We start from the raw sequence: 23,055 nt of genomic DNA, 5'->3' as shown, positions 1-23,055 counted from the left end.
ACATGATAAGTAGTGTTACCAAAATACTACTTATAAAAAAAACAGTAAAAAAGAAGTCTCTGCATAACGCACCACATTATATACTTTTCATATATATTTCAATTATTATGTTGTTTCTTATTTTTGTACATTAGGGTGTTTTTTGTTGTTGCCTTTTATGTGGCTTGTAAAGTATTCCAGTACATTTAAGAGTATTTTGCAATGTTTTTTTTTTATCTTGGAATTATCTCAGGTGACTTTAAGGATCTTGACTACTTGATCATGGGCTCAGATACTAACATCACAGTTACTGAGGACGTGAAAGGCCAGGCCAGCATGGAGACGTTCACACTGCTGTGGGATGGAGTTCCGTCCCTCCCTCTGCCTTTCAATGCTTCTGCAGCGGAGGTTTTTGTTTGTTTTATATTTCTTAATATTTACCATAGAATAAAATGACATTACTGTGTACAAACAATTTGAATGATCTCTTGAAATACTCCTTTTCGAATTACACCTCTGTTTTCTTTGTTTGTTTGTTTATTTCATTAAAGGTGCGTTCAGCACTAGATATGATGATCACCGCTAAATGTCCAGCAGAGATTCCAACCATGGAGAACACTAATGTGAAATTTTTTAGAGATTATGAGACCAACATCACAGGGGTAAGCAAAGCAGATGATTTGGGGCCAACTAACAGCTTGCACCAGCGCAAACCTTCTTTTGGCGTTAAAAGATTCCTACATTTTTCTAAAGAAAACCAGTGAAACATCTGCGCTGAAAAGGTGTGGACATTTTTTGCAGCTGACCTTATTGCACATGCATTTGTTAGAGTTTCCCTTTCAGACGCAAAATTTATGGGAGGAGAGTATTTAATGAATCATGCAAGTCAATTTACTGGTATTTGCTTAAACCAGACGCTAATTTGTGCTGCTCTTGGTAGATTGCTTTGGTCATTATGCATTTAATTTGCGCATCGTCAGTAGATCATGCACAGTACTTTCCACTCCCATCTGCGCTTTTTGGAACTGCGCTCTCACGCTAATTTGCCCTGTTTAGTAAATCTGGCCCCAAGTATGTTCTACATGCAGAGGACATGCCTACGAGTCTATTCAAGTTAGCTTTGCAAATGTTTGACATTACAGAATTCTAACATCATTAGTTATTTTGATGAAAAACATCACCTTTTTGTCCAGCTTTTAGAGCTTTCTCCTTGTCAAACAGTTTTCAGGTGTTCTAAGCCGCAGAGGGGTCCGGGTCACTGATTCGGAGGCTTTCTGTGGCCGCTGGTCTCTGAAGAATCCAGAGATTCTCTTCAATGCTAGTGACATTACAGCATCCGGAGCAATCTACAGCCCAATACTGCTACAAACATACAACACTGTAAGCTCCACTAAACACCTCAGTATCTCATCCTTACTAATGGATTTTTCTCAGCATGGAAATAAACTTTTCAAAGATTAATATATACATTTATATATGTATATATTTTTTTCTTTGTAGCTCTGTTTGGCCTACAAAGGGCGTCTGGTGAATGAACTGGGAATAATGTTCAGTTACATGACTGCAAATACTTACCGGGAAGTGAACATACGCATCTCTGTGCAGTTTGACTCAACGGATGAGTAAGTTTAATCTACTGAACATAAATAGTAACCTGGTGTCTTTCCTTTAGATTATTTGTCTTTATCGCAAAAATGTAATAACAAAATCAATTCATGTGAGGATAACATTGATGTTGTCATTCTCAGGTGGAACTACAAGTGTGTGGATCTCCTGAGCTCCATAGAGACAAACTACATAGGCTCCAACTACAATCTTCTTCAGTTCAGTGTGTATGGAGTGGCAAACTCTGTTTACTTCATAGATGCTCTTCACATTGGACGTGCAATGACTGCTTTGGATTCTAATGGTGAATAGGAATAAGTTTAAAATAAATTTGACATTTTATTTTATTTTAAAGTGGTCTTTTAAAATGTAATGTTCTATTATCTCTCTCCACTTCAGTTATAATCCACAGGAGAAGGCCTCCTGCTCTGGCCAGTTCAGGACTTTTCTTTTCAAACATAATTGTGAGCAAACAAGCAAATGCTTCACAGGTCAGCTATGAGATCACCGCGACACCTTACAACTGTGGCTTTGGTGTCCCACTGTTTGAAATAGGCTTTCTGAAGGTAAGTTAGAGTAAAATGGAAGGGAAGTGCTGGAACTTCCAGATTTCTCTGATGTGACAGATGACAACAGAATATTTGCATGTCATATGTCTTTAACATTTGAGTTCATTGCTATATCTCTGAATTGTTTCCTGCAGATTGTGTGCACATAACTGCATAGTTAAAGGGATAGTTCACACAAAAACGAAATTCTGTCATCAATTACTCACCCTTGTGTTGTTTCAACCCCGTGAGACTTTTGCTCATCGTCAGAGCACAAATGAAGATATTTTTAATGAAATCTGAGAGATTTCTGTCCCTCCACTTAAAGTCTATTCACCCAATATTCTAATGTTTCAAAACATTCATAAAGATATCATGAAACCAATCCAAATGAATCAAGTGGTTTAATCCAAGTCTTCTGAAGAGACACGTTTGCTTTATATGATGAATTTAAATTATTTTTAATCACATTTAAACATTGATCAGCGAACGATGTTTACAGCATTGTAATTTGGTAAGTAATAGCTCAAGTTCATTCTTGTGTGGCACTCAGCACGTTTGAGCTTCTGCAAGAAACAATGAGGTTCTCGTGCGTCAAGCAAGTACGATTAAACTCTATGTATGTTCGCTGGTTAATGATTTGTGTTAATAAAAGCATAAATTAAATCTGTTCATATAAATCAATCATGTCTCTTCAGAAGATTTAGATTAAATCACTTGATTGAATTTTGGGTGAACAGACTTTCAGTGGAGGGACATAAATCTCTCAGATTTCATTAAAATGTCTTTGTATTCCAAAAATGAATGAAAGTCTTATGGGCTTGGAGGTGAATTATCCCATGTATGCCTTCCATGTTCTCAATTTATGTCCAACAGAAGATGCCCAACAGCACAGGAGACCTACTGATTCAAAGCCAAGGGAATGCCACTGTCACTATTATGCGCCCTCAGAAAGCCAGCCCCCCTCTTACAGGAACCTTTAACGTTGAGTTCTTAGCCCGGCGTGTTGAAGGTAAGCATGTTGGCTGTGGGTTTGTCAGTTACTTTGTTGTGTAGCTGCTGGAAATAACTAAATAATTTAATACATGGAATTTCCTGTAGTTTCACAGCAGATTCTTGATGTCGGACACTGTTAATCATGTTGCAGTCCCAAAATTAATTTATTAGAATAGCGAACTAGACTTATTTCTACATAAACCACAATCTTCCAAGAGGTGATCTGGGTTTTCATTTGGTATGTGCATTGTGTGTTCCCAGGCCTGGCGGTAAACATCAGTGCTGCTGACCTGCAGTATGCCCTGCAGGGGATCCCAGAGCTCGGCCAGCTGCAGGTGCAGCGATCTGGAGACTGTAGAGGCTACAGCTGGAACATACAGTGGCTCACCATCCCTGGAAATCAGCCTCTGTTAAAGGCAAGAAAGAGTTCAGAGTGCTATTACAATAAAATGAGTTGGGGTTTGCAAGACGGCAGGGCAACTGCTCATGAGAAATGGTAAAAATGCTGGTTAAAAAAAAAAATGATGTGCTTAATTTTAAAATCAAATGTGTACAATTCATTTAAATATATAACATAACTTAAAGTCAACATGGACAGGTGTATGCAACCCATTATTCCTTCTGCAAAGTGAAAAAGATATTCAATGAAAAAATAAAATAGGGCCAGTCTTGAGTGTATCCAGTGGGTACAAATATCTTAAGCAGAACAACTGTTTTAAATATTGATAATAAGAAGAAATGATTGAGCACCAAATCAGCAAATCAGAATGATTTCTGAAGGATGTGCAGCCTTGGTGAGCATAAGAGACTTTGAAAAACCATTATATTAAAAAAAAACTTTCCAACACCAAATGTATATATATCTTAATTGACTCAAACTTTCCATTTCACACCAGGCTGAATTAACATTTTTTTGATAATGTTAACCAGATCAATGCTTCCAATGTGGTTGGTGTGAACCCTTCATTGACGTCACGTGAGATCGAGCAAGGAGGCCTCTTCAAACAGAGAATTATGGGAGACTTTCTGCGCGTGCCTACAAATAAACCACAGGTGCGTTTCTTACTCACTGCTTTTGCTGCAATAATGTTTGTCCAAAATACATTGGTCATATACTGCATGTGCATTCTTTATAGTTTGAATGTGCATGATCCTATTAATATTTTATTCTAGAAGTTTTCAAGAATGCATTACATACAAGTTTACTGGTAAAATAAGTAAACATTAATATTATTTTTACATTAATGTAAATGTTTTAGATTTTTTATTTTCTAGTTTAGTACTGTGTTGGGTCTCCTCTTAATATAAATGTAAACTTAAGTCCAGTGTAATATCTGGATCCTGAAGCAAAACCAGTTGAGAAACCTTGGTTTAGGATGTCTAATGACAGAAATGTACATTTGTGTGCTTATCTTTAAGGTGGAAGTTTTCATCAATGGTATTCCATCACGGTGCTCAGGGGACTGTGGTTTCACCTGGAGTGAGCCGAAGACCCCAACAGTGACCGGGATCTCGCCTACAGAAGGTAAAGAAGAGTAAATGATCAAGTCTCGCATAAAAGCTTTTATCTCCATTCATAATGGTTTATATTACTGATATAACTTGTCTTTCAGGATCAAGCAGTCTGGGAACAGTTCTTACCATAACTGGATCTGGTTTTGATGGTGGAAACGTCACTGTAAAGATTGGAGATGTGGAATGCTCTGTTCTACAGCTTACCAGTAAGTCAAAACTCAGAAATGTCACAAAATCTTTTTTTTTGCGCGCACACACCCAAAGTGCACACACTGAGAGCCGCATTTCAAACAGCACACAAACACAGAATTGTCTCCTTTTCACGCCTCCCTGGGCTTGAATGGATTCATACACAAAAAATAGTGTCAAAATACTAGGGTTGCCCCCTAATAGTCAACTAAACATTAGTCGTTGAGAAGAGGCTTAGTTGAGAAAAATTGCATCAGTCGGTTAGTCGCAGAAAAAAAACTCCACAGGAAGTAGCGGGGAAGCAGGAAGTTACACAGTTCGTGAGGGACAGATCGTTAACAGGTCCTTGTGGTAATTACAGCATGTTGGGCAGGAAATATAAACATTCACCTATTATCCATCTGTAACGGTTATATTCAGTTGCATTCTGTTTTGGCTGTTTCATTGTGGTTTTGTTCTGTTTTCCCTGTTTGCCTGTTTGACCTAGTTTCCCAGTGTGTTTGATTTATGACCCCGTTCACCTGTTTTCTCATTAGTTATCTCATTAGCTCTTTTGTGTATTTAAGCCGTTAGTTTGAGTTAATTCCCTGTCTGGTATTGTTTGTGTTAATGTGAGTTTGCTGCTTCTTAGGCTCCTGTTGTTTCCTAAGTGTTGTTTAATAAATAGTATTTTGATTATTTCCGGTTCATTTCTTGAGCAACCAGTGACACCATTGACCTCAAATATGGCTTATCATTTGAAACTTGTAAGTAGTAGCAACTTTACTTGGCTGCTCGCTCCAATGTTAACCTTGATAAATGTGCGCTATTATTAGAAGTGTTTGTGCGGAGTGTGGAAGCTAAAGTATTAGCGCGCTTACTGCATGACATGGAGGTTCCGGCACGATCACTTAAGTAATTAAATTAATATTGGCTGATGGCTTAAATGGACAATTACTAGTCAACTAGAAAAATCTTTAGTGGGGGCAGCCCTATAAAATACCCGTCTCTGCCAGTATTCTTGTGAACGGTTGGTTATGTCTTAAGCAGTGTTCGGGGTAACACATTACAAGTACGTGAGTTACGTTATCAGATTACGTTTTTCAAGTAACGAGTAAAGTAACACATTACTTTTGAATTTACAACAAAATATCTTCTTTGATATTCTTTTTCAAAGAAGTAATGTAAGTTACTTGGTTTTCCCATTTATTGACGGAAACCTATTCTGTTCCAATGTTGAGAAATCAGGAATAAGTGTAGATGTGTTTTGTGAACTGTGTAAACATGACGGATGTTGTAGTTCTTGACTAAATGTGAGCAGGCATTTACTCATCTCACTTGCACAAAAACAGATACAGCATTCCTCAATGCATTCCTTAAACGTAAACTCATTAAATATGTTTTTAATATATGCAGTAATTAAATATATTAAAGTAATTAAATATAAAGGTTACATAACACAAATATAGGCTACTTTATGTATTTAATCTCACTTTATTAACCAATGTCTTTGCTGAAATTCGATGATGCAGTGCAATACGACAAATTACTTTAGATACACATCACATTTGTGTTTGTGTAAATTGTTAAAGTAAGAGTGTTGAACTCTCTTCTCCTGTGTCCTATTCTTCTGTAATCCAGAAGCAACTGAAAGTTTTTTTTGAGCTGAAACCTCTACTGTACAGGCGCGAATTTGCATTTCCTTCACCCTCAGGCTTATTTAATTCACTTCTGGTGTGAAAGGGCCTTTAAATTTGTCAAAAATATAACTTTTTTTTATTTATTATTATTTAAACAAGCAAGCAGTCCCAGCCCAGGTGAGAAAAAGTAACGCAAAAGTAACATATTACTTTGCATAAAAAGTAACTAAGCAATGCAATTAGTTACTTTTTTAGGGAGTAACGCAATACTGTAAGACATTACTTTTAAAAGTTGCTTTCCCCAACACTGGTCTTAAGTGAATATAAACAGTTGAGAAAGAAAACGGATGTGTATCATTATATTGGATCCATGCAGGTCTTAAGAGGATTATAAAGGCATTCAAGCTTTAAAAATAATGCATAACACCATACAAGTGGATCAAATGACTTGTACACTATATTCCAAGTCTTCCAAAGTCATACTATAGCTTTGCATGAGAAAAGGAAAAATTTAAATCATTATTCATAAAAAAGTTTAGGTAAGTACATTTTTACTGAACTTTAAAAAAAAAATACTATTCAAGCAAACTTCTGATCAAATGATTTATTTGTGTTTCAGATACTTCTATAACCTGCCAGGTCGGTCCCGTAAGTGCAGGTGTACAGCCAGTCTCTCTGAGTTTCTCTGTGCTGGGAAATGCCCAATACCAAAGTAACAACAGCTTGTTCACACACCTGTTAGGAGTGACTTCCATAAACCCCACAACAGGAAGTGTAGCAGGTACATGTAGCATTACAATTCTCTACATACAGTAGAGTAGAGTGTAAAATAAATATATTCTAGTACAAGGGCGTAGATTTGGTTTGAACATTGGGGGGGTTGAAGTTTGGGTCTGCATATTTTTCATGTGATCATGGTATAAATATTAGGGGGGGTTGTAATGCATAGATTTAAATGTTGGGGGGGTTATCTCCCCCTCCAACCCCCCCACAAACTACACCCCATCTAGTATATAGTCTAGTACCACTAGTAAAATGCTTCTATTTCATATTTTGAAAATGAGATATTTTGTTAATTAAAAATGATATCAGCAGAACAATTTTAATGACAAGTTGAACTGACACATTACTTTCAAAATAGTATTTGTTGTGTCCAAAACCTGCTTACCTATGCTTTTTTTGTATGGCTTCACAGGAGGGACGATTCTGACAGTGTCAGGCTATGGATTCAGTAATGATACCGCAGTCACCATTGGCACTCAGCCATGTGACATTATAGACGTGGAACTTTTCCAGCTGAGATGCAAAGTTCCTGCTGTAAGTAAAGAGCTTGGTTTCCCATGAAGATTAAAAAAAAAAGTCTTTAAATTTTAAATCCTGAATGGGTTACAATTAAATCCTAAATGGGTCATAAAACATACCTTTTTAACTAAAATTTTAATAGAATATAAAAGTTATTATTATGAATATTGTTTTATTATTATTATTAACAGAACTCATAAGGGCAAATTCACAAAAAAAGTTGTACCACTTTAAACGGAATGTCATTTAAAAAAAAATGTGCATCCCCATGCCCCACAACTTGGCACTCAGAGCTGACTTGAAAGATGTGAAATTGTCACATATGAATTGCATTTGATATATGGAATTTGCATCTTTGCTTTGGTAAATCTGATACTGAAACAAGACAGGACAATAAACCTTATGCTGTACAATACTGAATCCATGGAATTTTTTATTCATGAATCATGTGTATGACATCAATCAGGGGTCAGAAGGTTTACGGACAGTAACACTGACCACGGCAGAGATGACAGCAATATCAAATGGCTCTTTCACGTACAGCAGCACTCTGACGGCCTTAATCACATCTGTGAGCCCACAAACTACAACAGTATTCGGTAAGATATTAATATTTATAAATTTGGTAGACTCTTTTACCCAAATTCAGGGCAGACATTTAACAGTCCATTTAATCCCTGGGAATTTAACCTATGACCTTAAAACATTAAAGAAGCCGGGCCCTTTTCATTAGACATTACATTAGACACAGACCATGACACTGACAAGCACCCTGAATTGCTTTAGATGTTCAAATATGTTTTTCAATACCTATTCATCTTGCCAACACACAGAGTATTGGATTACAGCTCTAATCTCAGATCGGAACACAATCAGTTGTTGACTGTTTTCAAACATAGAATGAGGCCAACTACAGGGAGTTGGCCTCATTCTATGTTTGAAAACAGTCAACAACTGATTGTGTTCAGATTGTGAACACTGATTGTGTTCTGCACCTGATTCTCCCAGGAAGGGAGGACCCAGGTGCAGAATGAACAGGGAGTGATATTTATTGACAAAGACAAAACACAGGGGGAACAGTCCAAACAATAGAGCAGGGCACACAAATGGAGAACAGGTGGGTCGAGGGCACAGCTGGAGAACAGGCTGGTCAGGGATTAGACAAACCCAGGCTCTTTGGGAACAGTGGAAACTTGACAGCAGCTCAAGGAACCAGAGGCTTGGTATAGGTGGGATGAAACAGCACTAGGCACTAGAGTGGCTTGCCAGGACAGAAGTCTCAATGACCAAGGAAGAACAGGATGCAGGGCAGGAACCAACACAAGACGAACACACAAGAGACAACAGAAACAAAAAACCGACAACTATGACTAGGAAAACAAAATAGACTAATTAATAACTGGAGGTAGCAAAGGAGAAAATAAGGTAAATAAAATAAATAATTTCTCAAAATAAGTAACTGGTTACAAACAAAAAGAAATTAAACAAGACTGCAAACTTGCAGAGAACTAGAGAAAAATAAATAAAAGGTTACTTTAAGGAGAAGTAAAAACGAGGCTTGAGAGAACTAGAAGTAAATAAAGACTAGAACTAGACTAAAAACACAGAGACAAAGAAACTAGAAATTAACAAAACAGAAATAATCAAACAAGGAAAACTAAATCTACAGTAGTACTGACTGTCAATTTCTGTGGTAACTGCATCCACACATTGAACACAGACAACGCACCAAAACAAACCAGGAAAGACATGAGGGAAAGAGGCACCAGGACCAGAGCACATGAGGATCAGGTGAGCACAATTAGTGAAACGAGGGCAAGACGTGGGCCGTTTCTCAATACCAAGTACTTGGTAGTTCGGACTTGCCAAGTTCGACTCAGGAGAACAAACTCCCGAGGACGAGAGGACGCAAGTCCGGTTATTCTGCAAATGGAACAGCAGTGTTCTTGATCGCGTCACTCAGCTCGCTCTGGCTACTCCGGTCATCTCTTTATGTATATTTTAGGCAACAATAAAACGAAATATGGTATAAAATACAACTCTGCCTCTTTTCGTCAACAATAAAACGAAATATGTTATAAAACACCACTCTGCCTCTTTTCATTAAAAAAAAATCTTAAACATATTAATGGCCACATAAATGTGGTTCAGGCAAACGCGTACATTGATTATCTTCACTGCATATATTTATAACAACACGAAATATAAAACAAAACCCTGCTTCTTTTTGTTTTCATTTTAAAAATATGAAACATATTGATCATTAAAACTGACATTTAACAAACAGAGACAGGGTTGTGTCATTTTATTTTATTATACATGTACATACAGTGGAGAGAATGTACTAAAATAAATATAAAAAAATATTCTATATATTTAAAAATATATAAAATAAAATTACACAACCCTGTCTCTTTTTGTTAAATGTCAGTTTTAATGATCAATAATATCCAGTATAAAAGTATAAGCCTAAAAGGTACAAGAAGCTATACAATGAGAAATAAAGCAAACAGTTCAGTCAAACATAAGTCAGTTCTATAATAGGCTACAAAGTTAAAGTTAAATAGCCTAAATATATAAAGTTGTGAAACTTCACTTTGCCAAAACGATTTGCCATGGAACAAACTATAGATTAATGAGACCAAAGATCGACTTATACACAAGACGAATTATATCTCATGTTTAACCAATAGACTAGAGACATCAGAGCCAGCGGCAAACATCAGAAGGACTAGCCGAGGAAAAGCTGTTCCAGTCGGGGTTAATGAGTGTTGAACGCCCGGTGTTCTCCTGGATCTCACAACTCCGAAAACGTCAGATGCATTTTTCAAATAGGCGCCATCTTTATAAATAAACCACAGATTTGAGCTTTAAACAACTACATTCGCGCCTGAAACACTCTTAAAATTACATTTTGTGACACAATAACAGCAGTATTTTTAAATTACGCGGGGTTTCTCCTCTGCTATTGACGCTTGCTGGTTGGTGCGACATGCATTCTGGGATACCTGGCTGTCTCAAGTCCGCACAAGTCACCTCTTGATGCATCCTCGGTAAAAGGGGTGGATCAAGAACACATCCGGGGATTTGAACTGGACTTGGCTAGATGTGAACTTTGAATTGGAACAGTACTTGAGCAGCGACTGATGATGTTTCACAAGTCCACAAGAACACAAGTACAGACAAGAACGCATATTGAGAAACGGCCGTGGACTAAACAAGGGGGCGTGGTAATAGGAAACAAGGAGGCAGGACAAGAGGAGCACATGGCAAACACAAACAAAGACACAGCCATGTGCTCAAACACAAGACAAACATAGAAACATGAAACCACGACAACACAGACAAGGCTGCCAGGGCAGAACCCTGACACTTTTTCAGTTAATTTCATACAAAGATTTAATCCTTTCAACATACAACTTGTAATAGTGCATCATCTATGTGTCTCTTAAAGTCACCAGTCAAATCTAGTCTGATTAGGCATTGGGCATGCCATAGTGATAAGTGTACGTCTAAAATGAACTTTTGCTACACCTACTAATACAAGTTTACTGGCCATTAAGCTGCTATGAAAATGTAAATGGTAACACTTTATTTTACAGTGTCCTTATCACTATAGTAACTACATGTAACATATGCAACAACTATAAATTATGCATAAAACCTATTTACAGGGTTTTATATATATATATATATATATATATATACATATTGAAAATTATTTATTCTAATAGTTTCATAAAATGTCATATACATTTAGAGCATACAGGTTCACATATAAGCTTATATGAAACATTTATAATAAATACATAATTTGTATTTATTCATTTTCTTTTTTTACAGTTTCATATATGTTCGCCCCCCCTAATTAATGAATTCCACTGCTTCCATATTCAAATAAACACTGGTTAGCTTATGTTCTTAGGGAGACAAACAAACAAACAGGTAGAATCACATTCAAGTGTCTCTTTCCATCCCATTGTTCTGATCTGCTTTTTCATCTTGGTTACAGCAGTAAACCCCCAATAGGCCTCCAGACAAACTTCAGCTAAAAGGTTTTTTTTTCCAGCTCTTTTGTGCATGCCAGATAATTCCACTGGCTTTAGCTAATGTCACGTAATCAGAAAAGCCGGTTTATCTGCAGTCAAGGACAATCAACAATGTGATGTTTCTTAAAAGGACCTGTCAACAACACTGCAATCTGCTCTAAACACTCAAATAATCACACTAACAACAGTTTTGTATCTGACTTGCTCATTGTTCTCACCCCTCACAATCTTACAAGAACACCGACTAATTTTACCCTGTTTTCACTGATCTTTTTTGATAAAGGGCACAGGATTCTCACCATCTTGGGCACAAATTTTGGGGCGCAGGCTAATGGCAGCTCTGTTCTGATTGGTGAAGCTGAGTGTGAATTGCTGCAGTGGACCAATGAAAACATCACCTGCCTGTTACCCACACTTCCCCCAGCTCTGTACAATGTCCGTGTGAGATTCGGAAACCAGGGTTACACCTTAACCAGGTCTCATGTTATTTACTATACTCAATATTTATATGTAAATATCATGCTTCAACTATAGAATGGAATTGTGCATCAACGGGAATTATGCATTTACAATGACATTTAATCCAAAGTGAAGCTTTTTAGAATGAATAAATGTTTTATTTTTTTATTTTTATTTTTTGTGCAGCACTGGCGTTAATACCACCATAAAGTATGTTCTAGAGGTCACAAGTTTTTCTCCATCTCTGGGGTCTTTGTATGGCGGAACCACCATCACTATCACCGGCTCCGGGTTCAGCCCTGTCACAGCAGACAATAATGTCACTCTAGGTAAGACAAGACTACAATGAACCAACAAAATATATCAACATTTTTTTAAACATTCCCCATGCTTAAAACTACCATGAAAATACTTTGATTTACTCTTTGATCTTTAACAGTGTATTACTGAAACCAATTGTTTCCAGGTCATTTAGTACTGTAGTCACAGTTGTGTGTTTCATACAGGAGACACACAATGCCGAGTGACAGCCGTTTCAGATCATCAGCTTGAGTGTGTGACCCAGTCTAGAGATAAAGCACACACTGTGACGAACCAAGGTTTCCACCCCGGTAATATCTCTTTACTTTAATCTCTTTTTCTGTCATGCACAAAATACCTGAATATATCAGAGACAGTGAAACACATTGACTCAGACTTATCAAATACACTAGAGCTGCCAGCAAAAACAAACAAACATGATATTCCATCCCACTGCGCAATATGATGTCGGAGTGACGTCTTTTTCATGTAATTTTTGGATGTCCAAATTCGGTCCACTGAAGGGGGTGTTTTGTGACGCCAGGCGACGTCTTTTTTCGACGTCTTCTGCGCGTCTAATGTTGACGTCTGTCCACAAAAGTTCGTTTGTGGAAAGAAGGAAGGAGACGGGATCGGCTTGCTGTGGATCGTGTGTTTTATTAGATAAGTCTTTTCCAAACAATAATCGCGCTCAGTGCGCTCTCTCACACACTCTTCAAACAAAACAGCGGCTTCTTTAGGCTTCTCCTTGTGAGACGACAGGCAGAGACACACACACACACTTTCTCCCATCACAGAGATCGCTGAACCATACCCCCACCACAACGCTTTTATCCAAAATGACTTACATTGCATTACACATTTACATTCCTATCAGTTCTTGCTTTCCTTGGGAATCGAACCCGTGATCTTGACATTACAAGCACTAACACTCTACTGTTTGAGCTACAGCATCACACCTTTGTACGTGTCTCCAGTTATCACCTGATGCTGAGACGATCAAATAGAGTTTTTGGAAAATGATCTTAAATAATTATAAATAATCTGTATTCATATGTATTAATCATGTTGATAATAACAATGTTGATATTTGTAGATAAAAAAAAAATATTCATGTAAATTTCCTGCACCTGTCATAGACATCCAAATGACGTCCAAAAAATTACCCAGTTCAAAGGTCCAATGTTGAACGTCAATATGACGTCCAAGTTGGGTCATGGTTGGACGTCCAAATAGTGGACCTAGTTTGGACGTTGAATAGATGTCCAGAATTGGTCATGGACCGACGGACCCAATATAGACATGATCTGCACGTCTATCCGACGTCCAATGTTTAGTGGGATAGCACTGATTAAGCGGGATAATTTCTTATATTCATGGTTCTTAAAGTCATGAAAAATCTGCAATATCAAGGATTTTTTTTTATCAAAGTCATTATTGTTAGGTAAAAATGAAAATATAATTTAAAAAGGTAACTAAAATGTAAAGAAATCATAACAGTTTAAAATAAGTTCACAAATGTTAACATTATTAAATGTTGTAAAAAAAAAGATTACATTCACTAATCTTTGTTAATGCTAGTAATAAAAATACAATTGTTTTTTGTTCATGTTAGTTCACAGTGCATTGTTAACAGATACTGTTAATAGAAACTTTTGATTTTAAAAGAGCATTAGTAGAGTAAATATTGAAGTAAACATTAATAAATGCTGTAGTATTATTTATTGCTCATCATGTTAATGTACAGTATTTAAGTAATGCTAACAAATGAGACCTTATTGTAAAGTGTTACAGAAAAATAAATGATGGAAATTAATACAATTTTAAAACGCAATGCAAAATGCTGGAGATTAAAATCTTAATTTAATGGAAAAGTGATAGAAATGAATAAAATCTCAAAATAACAGAAAAGGGATGAAAAAAATATTAAAGTAATGGAAATCTCATTGAAATAAAATATTAAAAGGTCATGAAAATGTTTAACAAGGAAATTTACAAAAGCTTAAGTAATGGAAATCATGGAGATTTGTACAGTCAAAATAAGTGTTATAATTATGCAATGTAAAGTTTGTTTTGTTTTTTAGATAGAAATGACTTTTGGGGGGGTGTAAACTATAAAAGAATTGATCTAGTCTGGAAAATTTCCCTATATATTGTCATAAAATGTGTGTGTGTGACTACATGTGCTTGTTTGCCCACTTGCACACAGTTAATAACATCATATGTGTTCAGTGTACGGTCAGGGTTACGCCTGGAGTCCCTCTGCGATAATAGCCTCAGTGGGGGACACAGTGGTTTGGCGTTGGGACGCACCAGCTTTTGTGCCCGGTCTGAGCTACAGGGTCTTCAGTGTGTCCAGTCCCAGCAGCACAGACTATGATGGCATTGCTTTCAGCAGTGGAGGCACAGGAACTGCCAAAGGTACAAAAACTACTATCTTACAACCTGTGTTAAACATGCTCATTCTAATATCATTAAGCAGACAAACAACTACACACACTGTTTGTGAGAACAACATTTTCCTGAACACCATTTTGAAAACCAGTCCTTGCTTAATTTTTTTTGCTAATTCTTATAAATAGATCCTATGTAACTAGAGGAATCAAAAAACACAAATCATGAATATTAATATGTAAATAATTTAATGATTTTTATAAATATGCATTTATGCTATTAATATCTATATTAAAAATAAATACTTTTGAAAAATACATTATTCTACAATATAAGTAGCAAGACAAGTAAAGCATTTTTTTTTTAAAATTAATTTAGGATTTGTTATGTTTATTTATTTGTCAGTCTAAAGTTTTTTTCCTAAACACAAATTAGTTGCCTGAAGGCACTATCCTATTTTCTGTATAGTTACTTTGGAATAATTTGTATGGTGAAAGTATCTATACTAATACATTTGAATTGAATTGAATTAATAATTTGCAATTCTACACTGGAAACATCAGGAGTCTGGGAGATACTATTTTGAATACATAACTTCTAACTTTTTAACCTGTTTCTCACTTTTACTTTGTAATGGCTGCCAGCTTGAAAGTTGACATTTTTACGAAATGTACATTATTTCATTTAGTCACACACAGTACAATATATTGACTCTGAAACTGTGTAAGTGGCTTTTGATTGTCCTGATCTTTGTGACATTAGAGACTGGTCCCCGGGGAAATGTGATTAAATACCCCTGATCCAGACAAGCATTTGCTTTGTGAGAGTCAGATTTCATGAAGAGTAAACCCAAGGTGTCTGCTCTCTAATTAACTATAATTACAACATAATTAATTACACACCAGTCATTGTGCATAAATAAATAAATAAAATAAACAATGTTCTGTGCTATTTTTTTTAGAAAATTAGTTGAATACCTTTTGCTGTAGATGTTAAAGTTTGTATTCTGTAAAGGAACAGAGAACAATAAGAGTTGGAGGCGTGATGCCAGTTTGATTAAGGAGGAACACAATCTGATTCTGCTGTTCTTGTTGTGTCTGTTTTATTATTAGGGTTTTTCGCCTATCGTTTCACATCTCCTGGAGTTTACTACTACAGCAGCGGTAAAATTGACTCTGGCAACCAGAAGACGCTGCAGGGAGTGGTGACTGTTATGCCTCTGGAGAAAAGCACTGTTGGGCTTCAGGTGTTTGTGACAGGAATACAGGCCTCTATGAATATAGGTACAATGACAACCTATATTCATAAGTACCATAATTTAACTCAACATTACATTCAGAATTTCACATTTCAGCATAAGCTGGTTTTGGGTAAGGAACTGGAAGGTAAAATCATCCTAATTGCCATTTGTTTCTCCCCAGTTGCAGGTCAAATGAACTCATCTGACTCTAAATGTATATCCACGTTGGACTGTTTTCAAGATCAGCTGGAATTGAATGATATCTCAGACGGTCACTACTTCAGTTTTACTTCCTGTGCCAGCCCGACTGTGTACCACATTACGCCTGACCATGGTACCACACATGACATCATCAACATCAATGGATCTGGCTTTAGCAACATTAACTGTGCAAACGAGGTGAGCTTCAGTGGTCAGCTATGGCATTAAAGGTGCTGAAAGGTTTTTTTTGGAATGTCCCAAACACCAGACAGATGTCACTGAAATATAATGCAACAACAAAAAAAAAAAAGATCATTGTCTTGTTTTCTACTTAAAATACCAAAATTAATCATTTAAAATTGGCTATCACAATACATAAAAAAAAAAAAAAAAAGGTACATCAATTTCTAAAGCCTAGAAATAAAAACGTATAAAATTCATCTATTTATAACAGATGGGGAAAAAACTAAGCAAAATTTACTCTATCCTAAAAATAAAAAAAATCACTAATTTTACCCATTTTTATTTATTCACCAACTAATCGAAATCTTGACACTTTTTTTATTTTTCTAACAAATAATATTGATTCAGATATGCTTTAAATTAAATTTCAATATTTTTCTATATCCTTTATTTTATGTATCTTTCTAACTAAAATAATACTTTAAAAACTTGAATAAAGTTTTTGAGTGTGATCACCCCATATTATCATAAATTAATTCAATGGTTATTTTCAAATAGCTACATTAAATTTACTTGAGAAACAACAGTGCGTACGATTTTAAGGCTTGTTTTCAGAGAAAGTATATTTAATAAGACTTTATTACTACAAGTGAAACACAAGTGGAAAAACAAGTGGAAAAATCTGCTAGACAAAGTACTTAAATAAAAAGTCTCAGGTTATTACTGTAACCCTGGTTCCCAGAGAACAGGGAACGAGACAGTGCGTCCTGAGACACTATTGGGGAATACCTCAGCATGACTGATGTCTGAAGCATGTTAGCAATCGTATTGGCCGGCGACAGCCTATGATGTCACTACTAGCGTGACCAGGAAGTATATAAGGGCCCTAGAGAACGTCATCCACTTCTTCGGTACTGTGCAGGCAGCCCACAAGCATGGCAACGAGACAGAGTATCTCGTTCCTCAGGGAACCAGGGATACAGTCGTGACCCGAGACGTGACCCGAGGGCAAACTGCTGCATTGAGGAGGTGGCCTTAAGGGGCTTTGAAAGCAGGGCCGGAGCCTTCAGAGTCGATGCTACCCCAACCGTGAGATAGTTTGCAAACGCATACCCATGCTCACGCATCCCCTCGACATATGCATAATTTGCATGCTGATATTGATAGATGCGGGCCAAGTACGGATTCGTCCATGCCTTCTCGATCTCAGAATGGATATCAGGAAGGAATGGAAGTCTCATGGGAGCTGGGGGGTTATGGTTGGAAAGAAACCACTCATCGGCCGCAAGCGGTTCCTTCCCTCACGCGCTCCCATGGCAGCTGGAGTCTGGCCGAAGCTTGTTCCATTATCCCCAGCAGCTCAGCATATGCAGGGCAGGGAGGCCGAGAGGGCTCAGATGACTTATCTTCCTCACCCTCTGCAGCCATCTCCTGCTCTTCCTGGCTTGTTCTCAGGACGCAGTGCAGGTTCCCTTGTGAAAGGGAACACATATTCAAAATACAGTCTTTGAAAACAAATCTTAATATTATGTAGTATTTATTCTCAACTTAATTCATTTTGTTTTAAGGATGTTTAGATATTGTTTCTGGAAAAACAAGTGAAAAACATATTATTTTGAAAAGAAGAACTTTGGAAAATTAATGAACAGAAGTTCATTAGAGATGGGCTCATCTTGAGTTACCCAATGATCCATTTCTGTTTGCCAAAAAAATAAAAGGGAAAAAGCAACAAAAATCCATTATATACAGTTTATCATTGAATTAAATATTATGGCAATATTCACTGTAAATTCACTCACTTTTGGGCAACATAGTGAAAAGGTTTTTTTGCCAACCAAAGGTCAAAGTTGGAGATCGTCCATGCAGCGTTATCAACAGCACCTCCACTGAGATTAACTGCCAACTCAGTCCTGACAGCGGAGCACCAGTGGGAATCCCTTTACCCATAAGTGTCCGAATCAACAACCTTGGCACCGCCATCCTGTACATGCCGAAAGAGTATGACCGCAGATTTGTAGTTCTACCCGTGGTCGATTCTGTCTTTCCCTTGGTGGGCAGCACCACAGGCTATACTCGTCTCTTCATCTCTGGTTCTGGGTTCTCGAATGGTTCAGTTATGGTTGCAAACATTCCATGCAAAGTGGTTTTCATGAACTACTCCCAAGTGGTGTGCGATACCTCACCGTCTGCGGCTCGCAGGGGAAATGTCGCAGTTTACATCAACTCCATCTCTTCCTCATGCAGTTTTGATTGCACGTTTGAATATTCTGACTCCATCACACCGTACGTCTCCGCGGTGTTCCCTAACTCGGTTAGTGGAAACGCCACCACCGTTAAGGTCACTGGCAGTGGATTTGGGAACAACTCTGCTGATCTAATGGTATCTGTGGCCAACATCCTGCTGGAAGTCACAGAAGTCACTGATAACAACATCACTGTTTTAGTTGGTGCCCTTCCCGCTGGCACGCACATCCTACAGGTGGTGGTCATGAGAAAAGGTCTTGCCACTGGAGGAGCCACCCTGACCAGCATAGCACAAGCCAGCGTCAACCCAACATCAGGCAGCATTGCTGGAGGAACTCCACTCTTGATCACAGGAAATGGCTTTGTGGCAGGAAATACAACTGTGAAGCTCGCTAACTCCCCCTGCAGGATCTTAGATGTGACTCCAGACACAGTGAGGTGCATGACACCTCCTCATGCAGAGGGACAGGTACAGGTGAACATTAAGGTGTTTGATGTTGTGTATCCACCTCAACGTTTTAACTACTCTAGGGGACAAACTCCAAACATCACCTCTGTCAGTCCTATAACAGGTACGAACGTGCATTCCATTAAAAAAAGTGTATAATTGCAGCATTTACGGCAAATATAATTAGTGGCATTTACTCTGGACTGCTGCAGTGATTACGTATTTTTGTAGGCCAACCCAAAAGTTAACATCACCCTTGTCCACCCTTGGACCCTGCCAGGACTTTTACGGGCTTTTATCAAATCACGGAAGTGACCTCTATGTTCAGGTTAGCGGTAGCATAAGCCATCAGGCAAGTGTTATTTAAAGGGGAACTATGCAGTTTTTTTTAGCTTAATTTACCTTAACTGAACAGTTTCTGAGTCATTGGAATGGTTATATGACTTTTTTCGGGTTGAATGGTGGCTGTCTCACTTCCCCCTAGCACCTGTGAGCGGAAAAACCACCCTTGCAACTTTGGGCCTTATATGCTAGCCTTCTGTGTATCATACATACCTCAGTGGACATGGCTCTGTGCATTCGCCGGCTTCTTTGAAAACAAATGCATTTGACCAGAGGGAGAAGATGGGAGGGGGGAGAGTCGCCAACAAGTTTTTACGACAGTGTTGTCAAATATCTATTCCGAAGCTGTAGGGGGAGCTCTATAGAGAAACCTGCGAGCAAAAAGCGAAATTGCCAAAACTGCATAGCGCCGCTTTAAATAAACTCCTGATGTACCTACAAACTTTCCAATGCCTCGTTTTATGAGTACAGAACCTATTTGTACTACTGTAGAAGTTTGGTACCATTCCGGGAATTATTAGTGGGGTAATTTACGAGATACATCCTTGGATTCATTAGCGCCTGCACTAAGCCATTCGGCTGATATCTCTAAATAAGCTCTAACTTTAATAATGTTCGACCAGGGGAAAAAAAGCTTCTGGGTGTGTGGGGGGTGGGGGGGTGGGGGGGGATGTTTGGCTCGAGGTCATGGTGTAAAGGACACAAGGTTGAAATTGCTCCGAACCATCCCTTTAAGCTTTTGAATTTTCTTATGGGTCTTTATATTAAAAACATTTTCTATGAGTTTACCTGTTCAGCGAGATGTTTAATGTCTCAGACAACCTCTGTAGTCCCATTTAGCTACTTGTTAACAACCACCTTTTTCAAGACAAGTACAAGCTTTAAAAAAAATCACAAGGGGGTATTACTGATGTATTTTATGTTGTAGAATAAAACATGAAAATATCTTCAGATTTTGTTAACCACAGACCTTATTTCAAGCTTTTAAACAAAAGCCCATTAAAAGTAACCAGAAGTGGCAAAAAACTCGTTTCCAGGTATTGGCCAACAAAATACGTCATCTCTGCAGCACTCTATTGAACTAATGAATATCACGTAGTGATACTACAGACATAATACCTTCCTCGCAGGTCCAGGTGGAACAAAGATCACCGTCTCTGGTTCTGGCTTTGGCACAGATGTAGCACTCGTCTCCTTCGAGATCGGCGGTGTGACTTGTAGCGTGACATCCATCACAGATATGCAGTTGCTGTGCACTGTTGGAGAACACGCAGGAGGAACTTTCCCAGTCATTTTTCACCATCAGGTCAAAGGTCATGCCTTGACCCAGTCTGTCTTCACCTATGAGCTGCTGCTGACAGGGGTCACACCGAATGAGGGTAATCAAAAACACTTTCTCTAGGGTAAAAGATTTGTCAATATGGACAGAATATAGCCAAAGTTTCAAACCGTGTGAAAAATTTCAGCACTTAGAAGGATATGTGACTAGTTACCTGAAAATTGCTTATTTTTTAAGCAACGCATGCCATTATACAGAATATAGATATGAAGCCAAATCAATTTTTTTTAATAAAATACTTTTTAACCTATTTTTTTAAAAGAAGTAATAATTCAGTAATTCAGCTTTTCCTGGCAATTTTCACCTTCTCTGATCCTTACAATTATATGTAAATTCCCCTTGTTACTGTGTTAATTCATTTTTGAGAATGGCACCAAGGCTGCATTTATTTGACCAAAAATACAATAAAAAAGTAAATATAGTAGTATTTGATATTTCAGATGAATATCAATTGTGTTTGTCCAGTGAATTCCAATCAATCAAAATTCAAAAGATGATTAGAAGCAAAAACAGATTTTCAAAACACAAAACCAAAAAAATAAAAAAATAATGTGTTTATACATTTACAAGATTATGAATCTTCTATGAAGACCATGAAGTTCATGGTAATATCTTTGTTTGATTTTAGGGACACTTTTGTTATGTTTGATAAAAAATGTGGGTCCTGAAGCAAAACTAGATGGGAACCACTGTCACACAGTGCCTTTCCATACTTACTCTCATATTCTCACAAGATTACAGATTAATAAAACACTACAGGATACCTTATTTGCTCTGTCTTGCTGTAGGAAGTTACGCCGGAGGAGCTGTTGTTGCCATTCAAGGCTCTGGATTTGACCCAAACATCATAAGAGTCCTTATCTGTAACAGAGAGTGTAACGTGCACCTGCAGAACTCCACATCTACCCAGCTGAACTGCAAGGTCCCACCCAACAATGGCATGTATCAGTTTAAAAGCATTGCATGTGTGTCTAGAAATGTTCAGTTAGCATAACAAAGCTTAATCCATCAAATTAAGTATTTCAATGAACTCCCAGGACAAAGATTTGCAAAACATACCAGGAATGCTTGGAACTGAAAGACGTCAGTCACTGAGAGACAATGACAAATGTGACAGCTCGGAAACAAGTCACAGATGAATAGAACTGATATCAGTCTGCCTGCTTGTATCTTAATGAATGCTTTTGTCTCTTGCAGGAAGTGAAGCAGAGCGGGTCTGCACAGTCATAGTGATTAATGGAGGTGACACCGTCAACCTCACGAAAAGCTATACTTACAAATCCTCTCTGACCCCTGTTATCACCAACGTTTCACCACGCAGAGGGGGAACTGCTGGAGGCACCAGACTCACGATTACCGGCACAGGTTTCAGGTGCAGAACACACCAGAATCTAGCTATAGATATAGATATAGATTTAGATTTTAGTTTTATTTTAGTTTTAGTTTTATTTATTTCCAGTTATAGTAATTTAGTCCAGTTAGTAGTTATCCAGTTAGTAATTAGTCCAGTTATCCAGTTAGTAATTGTAATGCTTCAACCTAAACTTATTTCAGTTAGTTGACAAAGCAACATTAATCAGTTTAAAACAGTTTAAAAGGTTAGTTCACTCAGAAATAAGACTTTAATTCATCTTCTGAACTCAAATTAAGATATTTTTAATGAAATCTGAAATATTTCTGTCCCTCCAATGAAAGTCACCCAAAACTCTTGATGCTTCAAATCATTCATAAAGAGATCATAAAATAAATCCATATGAAACGAGCAGTTTAATCCAAGTCTTCTGAAGATACGTGATTGCTTTATATGATGAATTTTATATTATTTATATAAATCTTTCGCTTATATTATATTGTCGCTTTATTAGCGAACATACAAATTTGATAAATGGAAGCTTAAGCATGCTTGTTTGACATCCTTTATTTTTAATTTTAGTTAACAATAATAACACTGGTCAACACAAGTCGATTTTTGTTATCTATGTTTTAAAAATAAAAATAAATAAAACAATAATTCACCCAAAACAAAAATTCACCCATCATTTATTCACCCTCATGTCATTCCAAACCTTTAACACAAAAGAGGCGTTAAGCATAATATCAGAG

General features: G+C 37.3%; 1 protein-coding gene across 2 annotated transcripts in view; it reads left to right on the top strand.

Annotated features, from left to right (window-relative positions):
- The window catches only part of LOC311093138 (fibrocystin-L-like), a gene marked incomplete at its 5' end in the record, with an annotated part of 64,676 nt that overhangs the window by 5,630 nt on the left and 35,991 nt on the right, over positions 1 to 23,055 (top strand). For both annotated transcript variants that reach the window (XM_084130290.1, XM_084130289.1), the window contains 24 exons: positions 233 to 387; positions 531 to 641; positions 1,201 to 1,359; positions 1,480 to 1,601; positions 1,728 to 1,888; positions 1,984 to 2,150; positions 3,009 to 3,144; positions 3,390 to 3,544; positions 4,059 to 4,181; positions 4,548 to 4,653; positions 4,742 to 4,849; positions 7,071 to 7,232; positions 7,647 to 7,768; positions 8,220 to 8,352; positions 12,086 to 12,278; positions 12,448 to 12,590; positions 12,768 to 12,872; positions 14,794 to 14,982; positions 16,068 to 16,238; positions 16,383 to 16,594; positions 18,420 to 19,395; positions 20,744 to 20,992; positions 21,741 to 21,894; positions 22,154 to 22,324. In XM_084130290.1, the coding sequence (XP_083986416.1) occupies positions 233 to 387; positions 531 to 641; positions 1,201 to 1,359; positions 1,480 to 1,601; positions 1,728 to 1,888; positions 1,984 to 2,150; positions 3,009 to 3,144; positions 3,390 to 3,544; positions 4,059 to 4,181; positions 4,548 to 4,653; positions 4,742 to 4,849; positions 7,071 to 7,232; positions 7,647 to 7,768; positions 8,220 to 8,352; positions 12,086 to 12,278; positions 12,448 to 12,590; positions 12,768 to 12,872; positions 14,794 to 14,982; positions 16,068 to 16,238; positions 16,383 to 16,594; positions 18,420 to 19,395; positions 20,744 to 20,992; positions 21,741 to 21,894; positions 22,154 to 22,324 (4,483 nt within the window). The remainder of the gene's footprint in view (positions 1 to 232; positions 388 to 530; positions 642 to 1,200; positions 1,360 to 1,479; positions 1,602 to 1,727; positions 1,889 to 1,983; positions 2,151 to 3,008; positions 3,145 to 3,389; positions 3,545 to 4,058; positions 4,182 to 4,547; positions 4,654 to 4,741; positions 4,850 to 7,070; positions 7,233 to 7,646; positions 7,769 to 8,219; positions 8,353 to 12,085; positions 12,279 to 12,447; positions 12,591 to 12,767; positions 12,873 to 14,793; positions 14,983 to 16,067; positions 16,239 to 16,382; positions 16,595 to 18,419; positions 19,396 to 20,743; positions 20,993 to 21,740; positions 21,895 to 22,153; positions 22,325 to 23,055) is intronic.

This window comes from Abramis brama, assembly GCF_963993115.1.
Source record: "Abramis brama genome assembly, chromosome: 12".
Taxonomy (NCBI): domain Eukaryota; kingdom Metazoa; phylum Chordata; class Actinopteri; order Cypriniformes; family Leuciscidae; genus Abramis; species Abramis brama.
The sequence above is the reverse complement of the archived record's forward strand: the minus strand, read 5'-3'. Positions and strand labels throughout refer to the sequence as shown.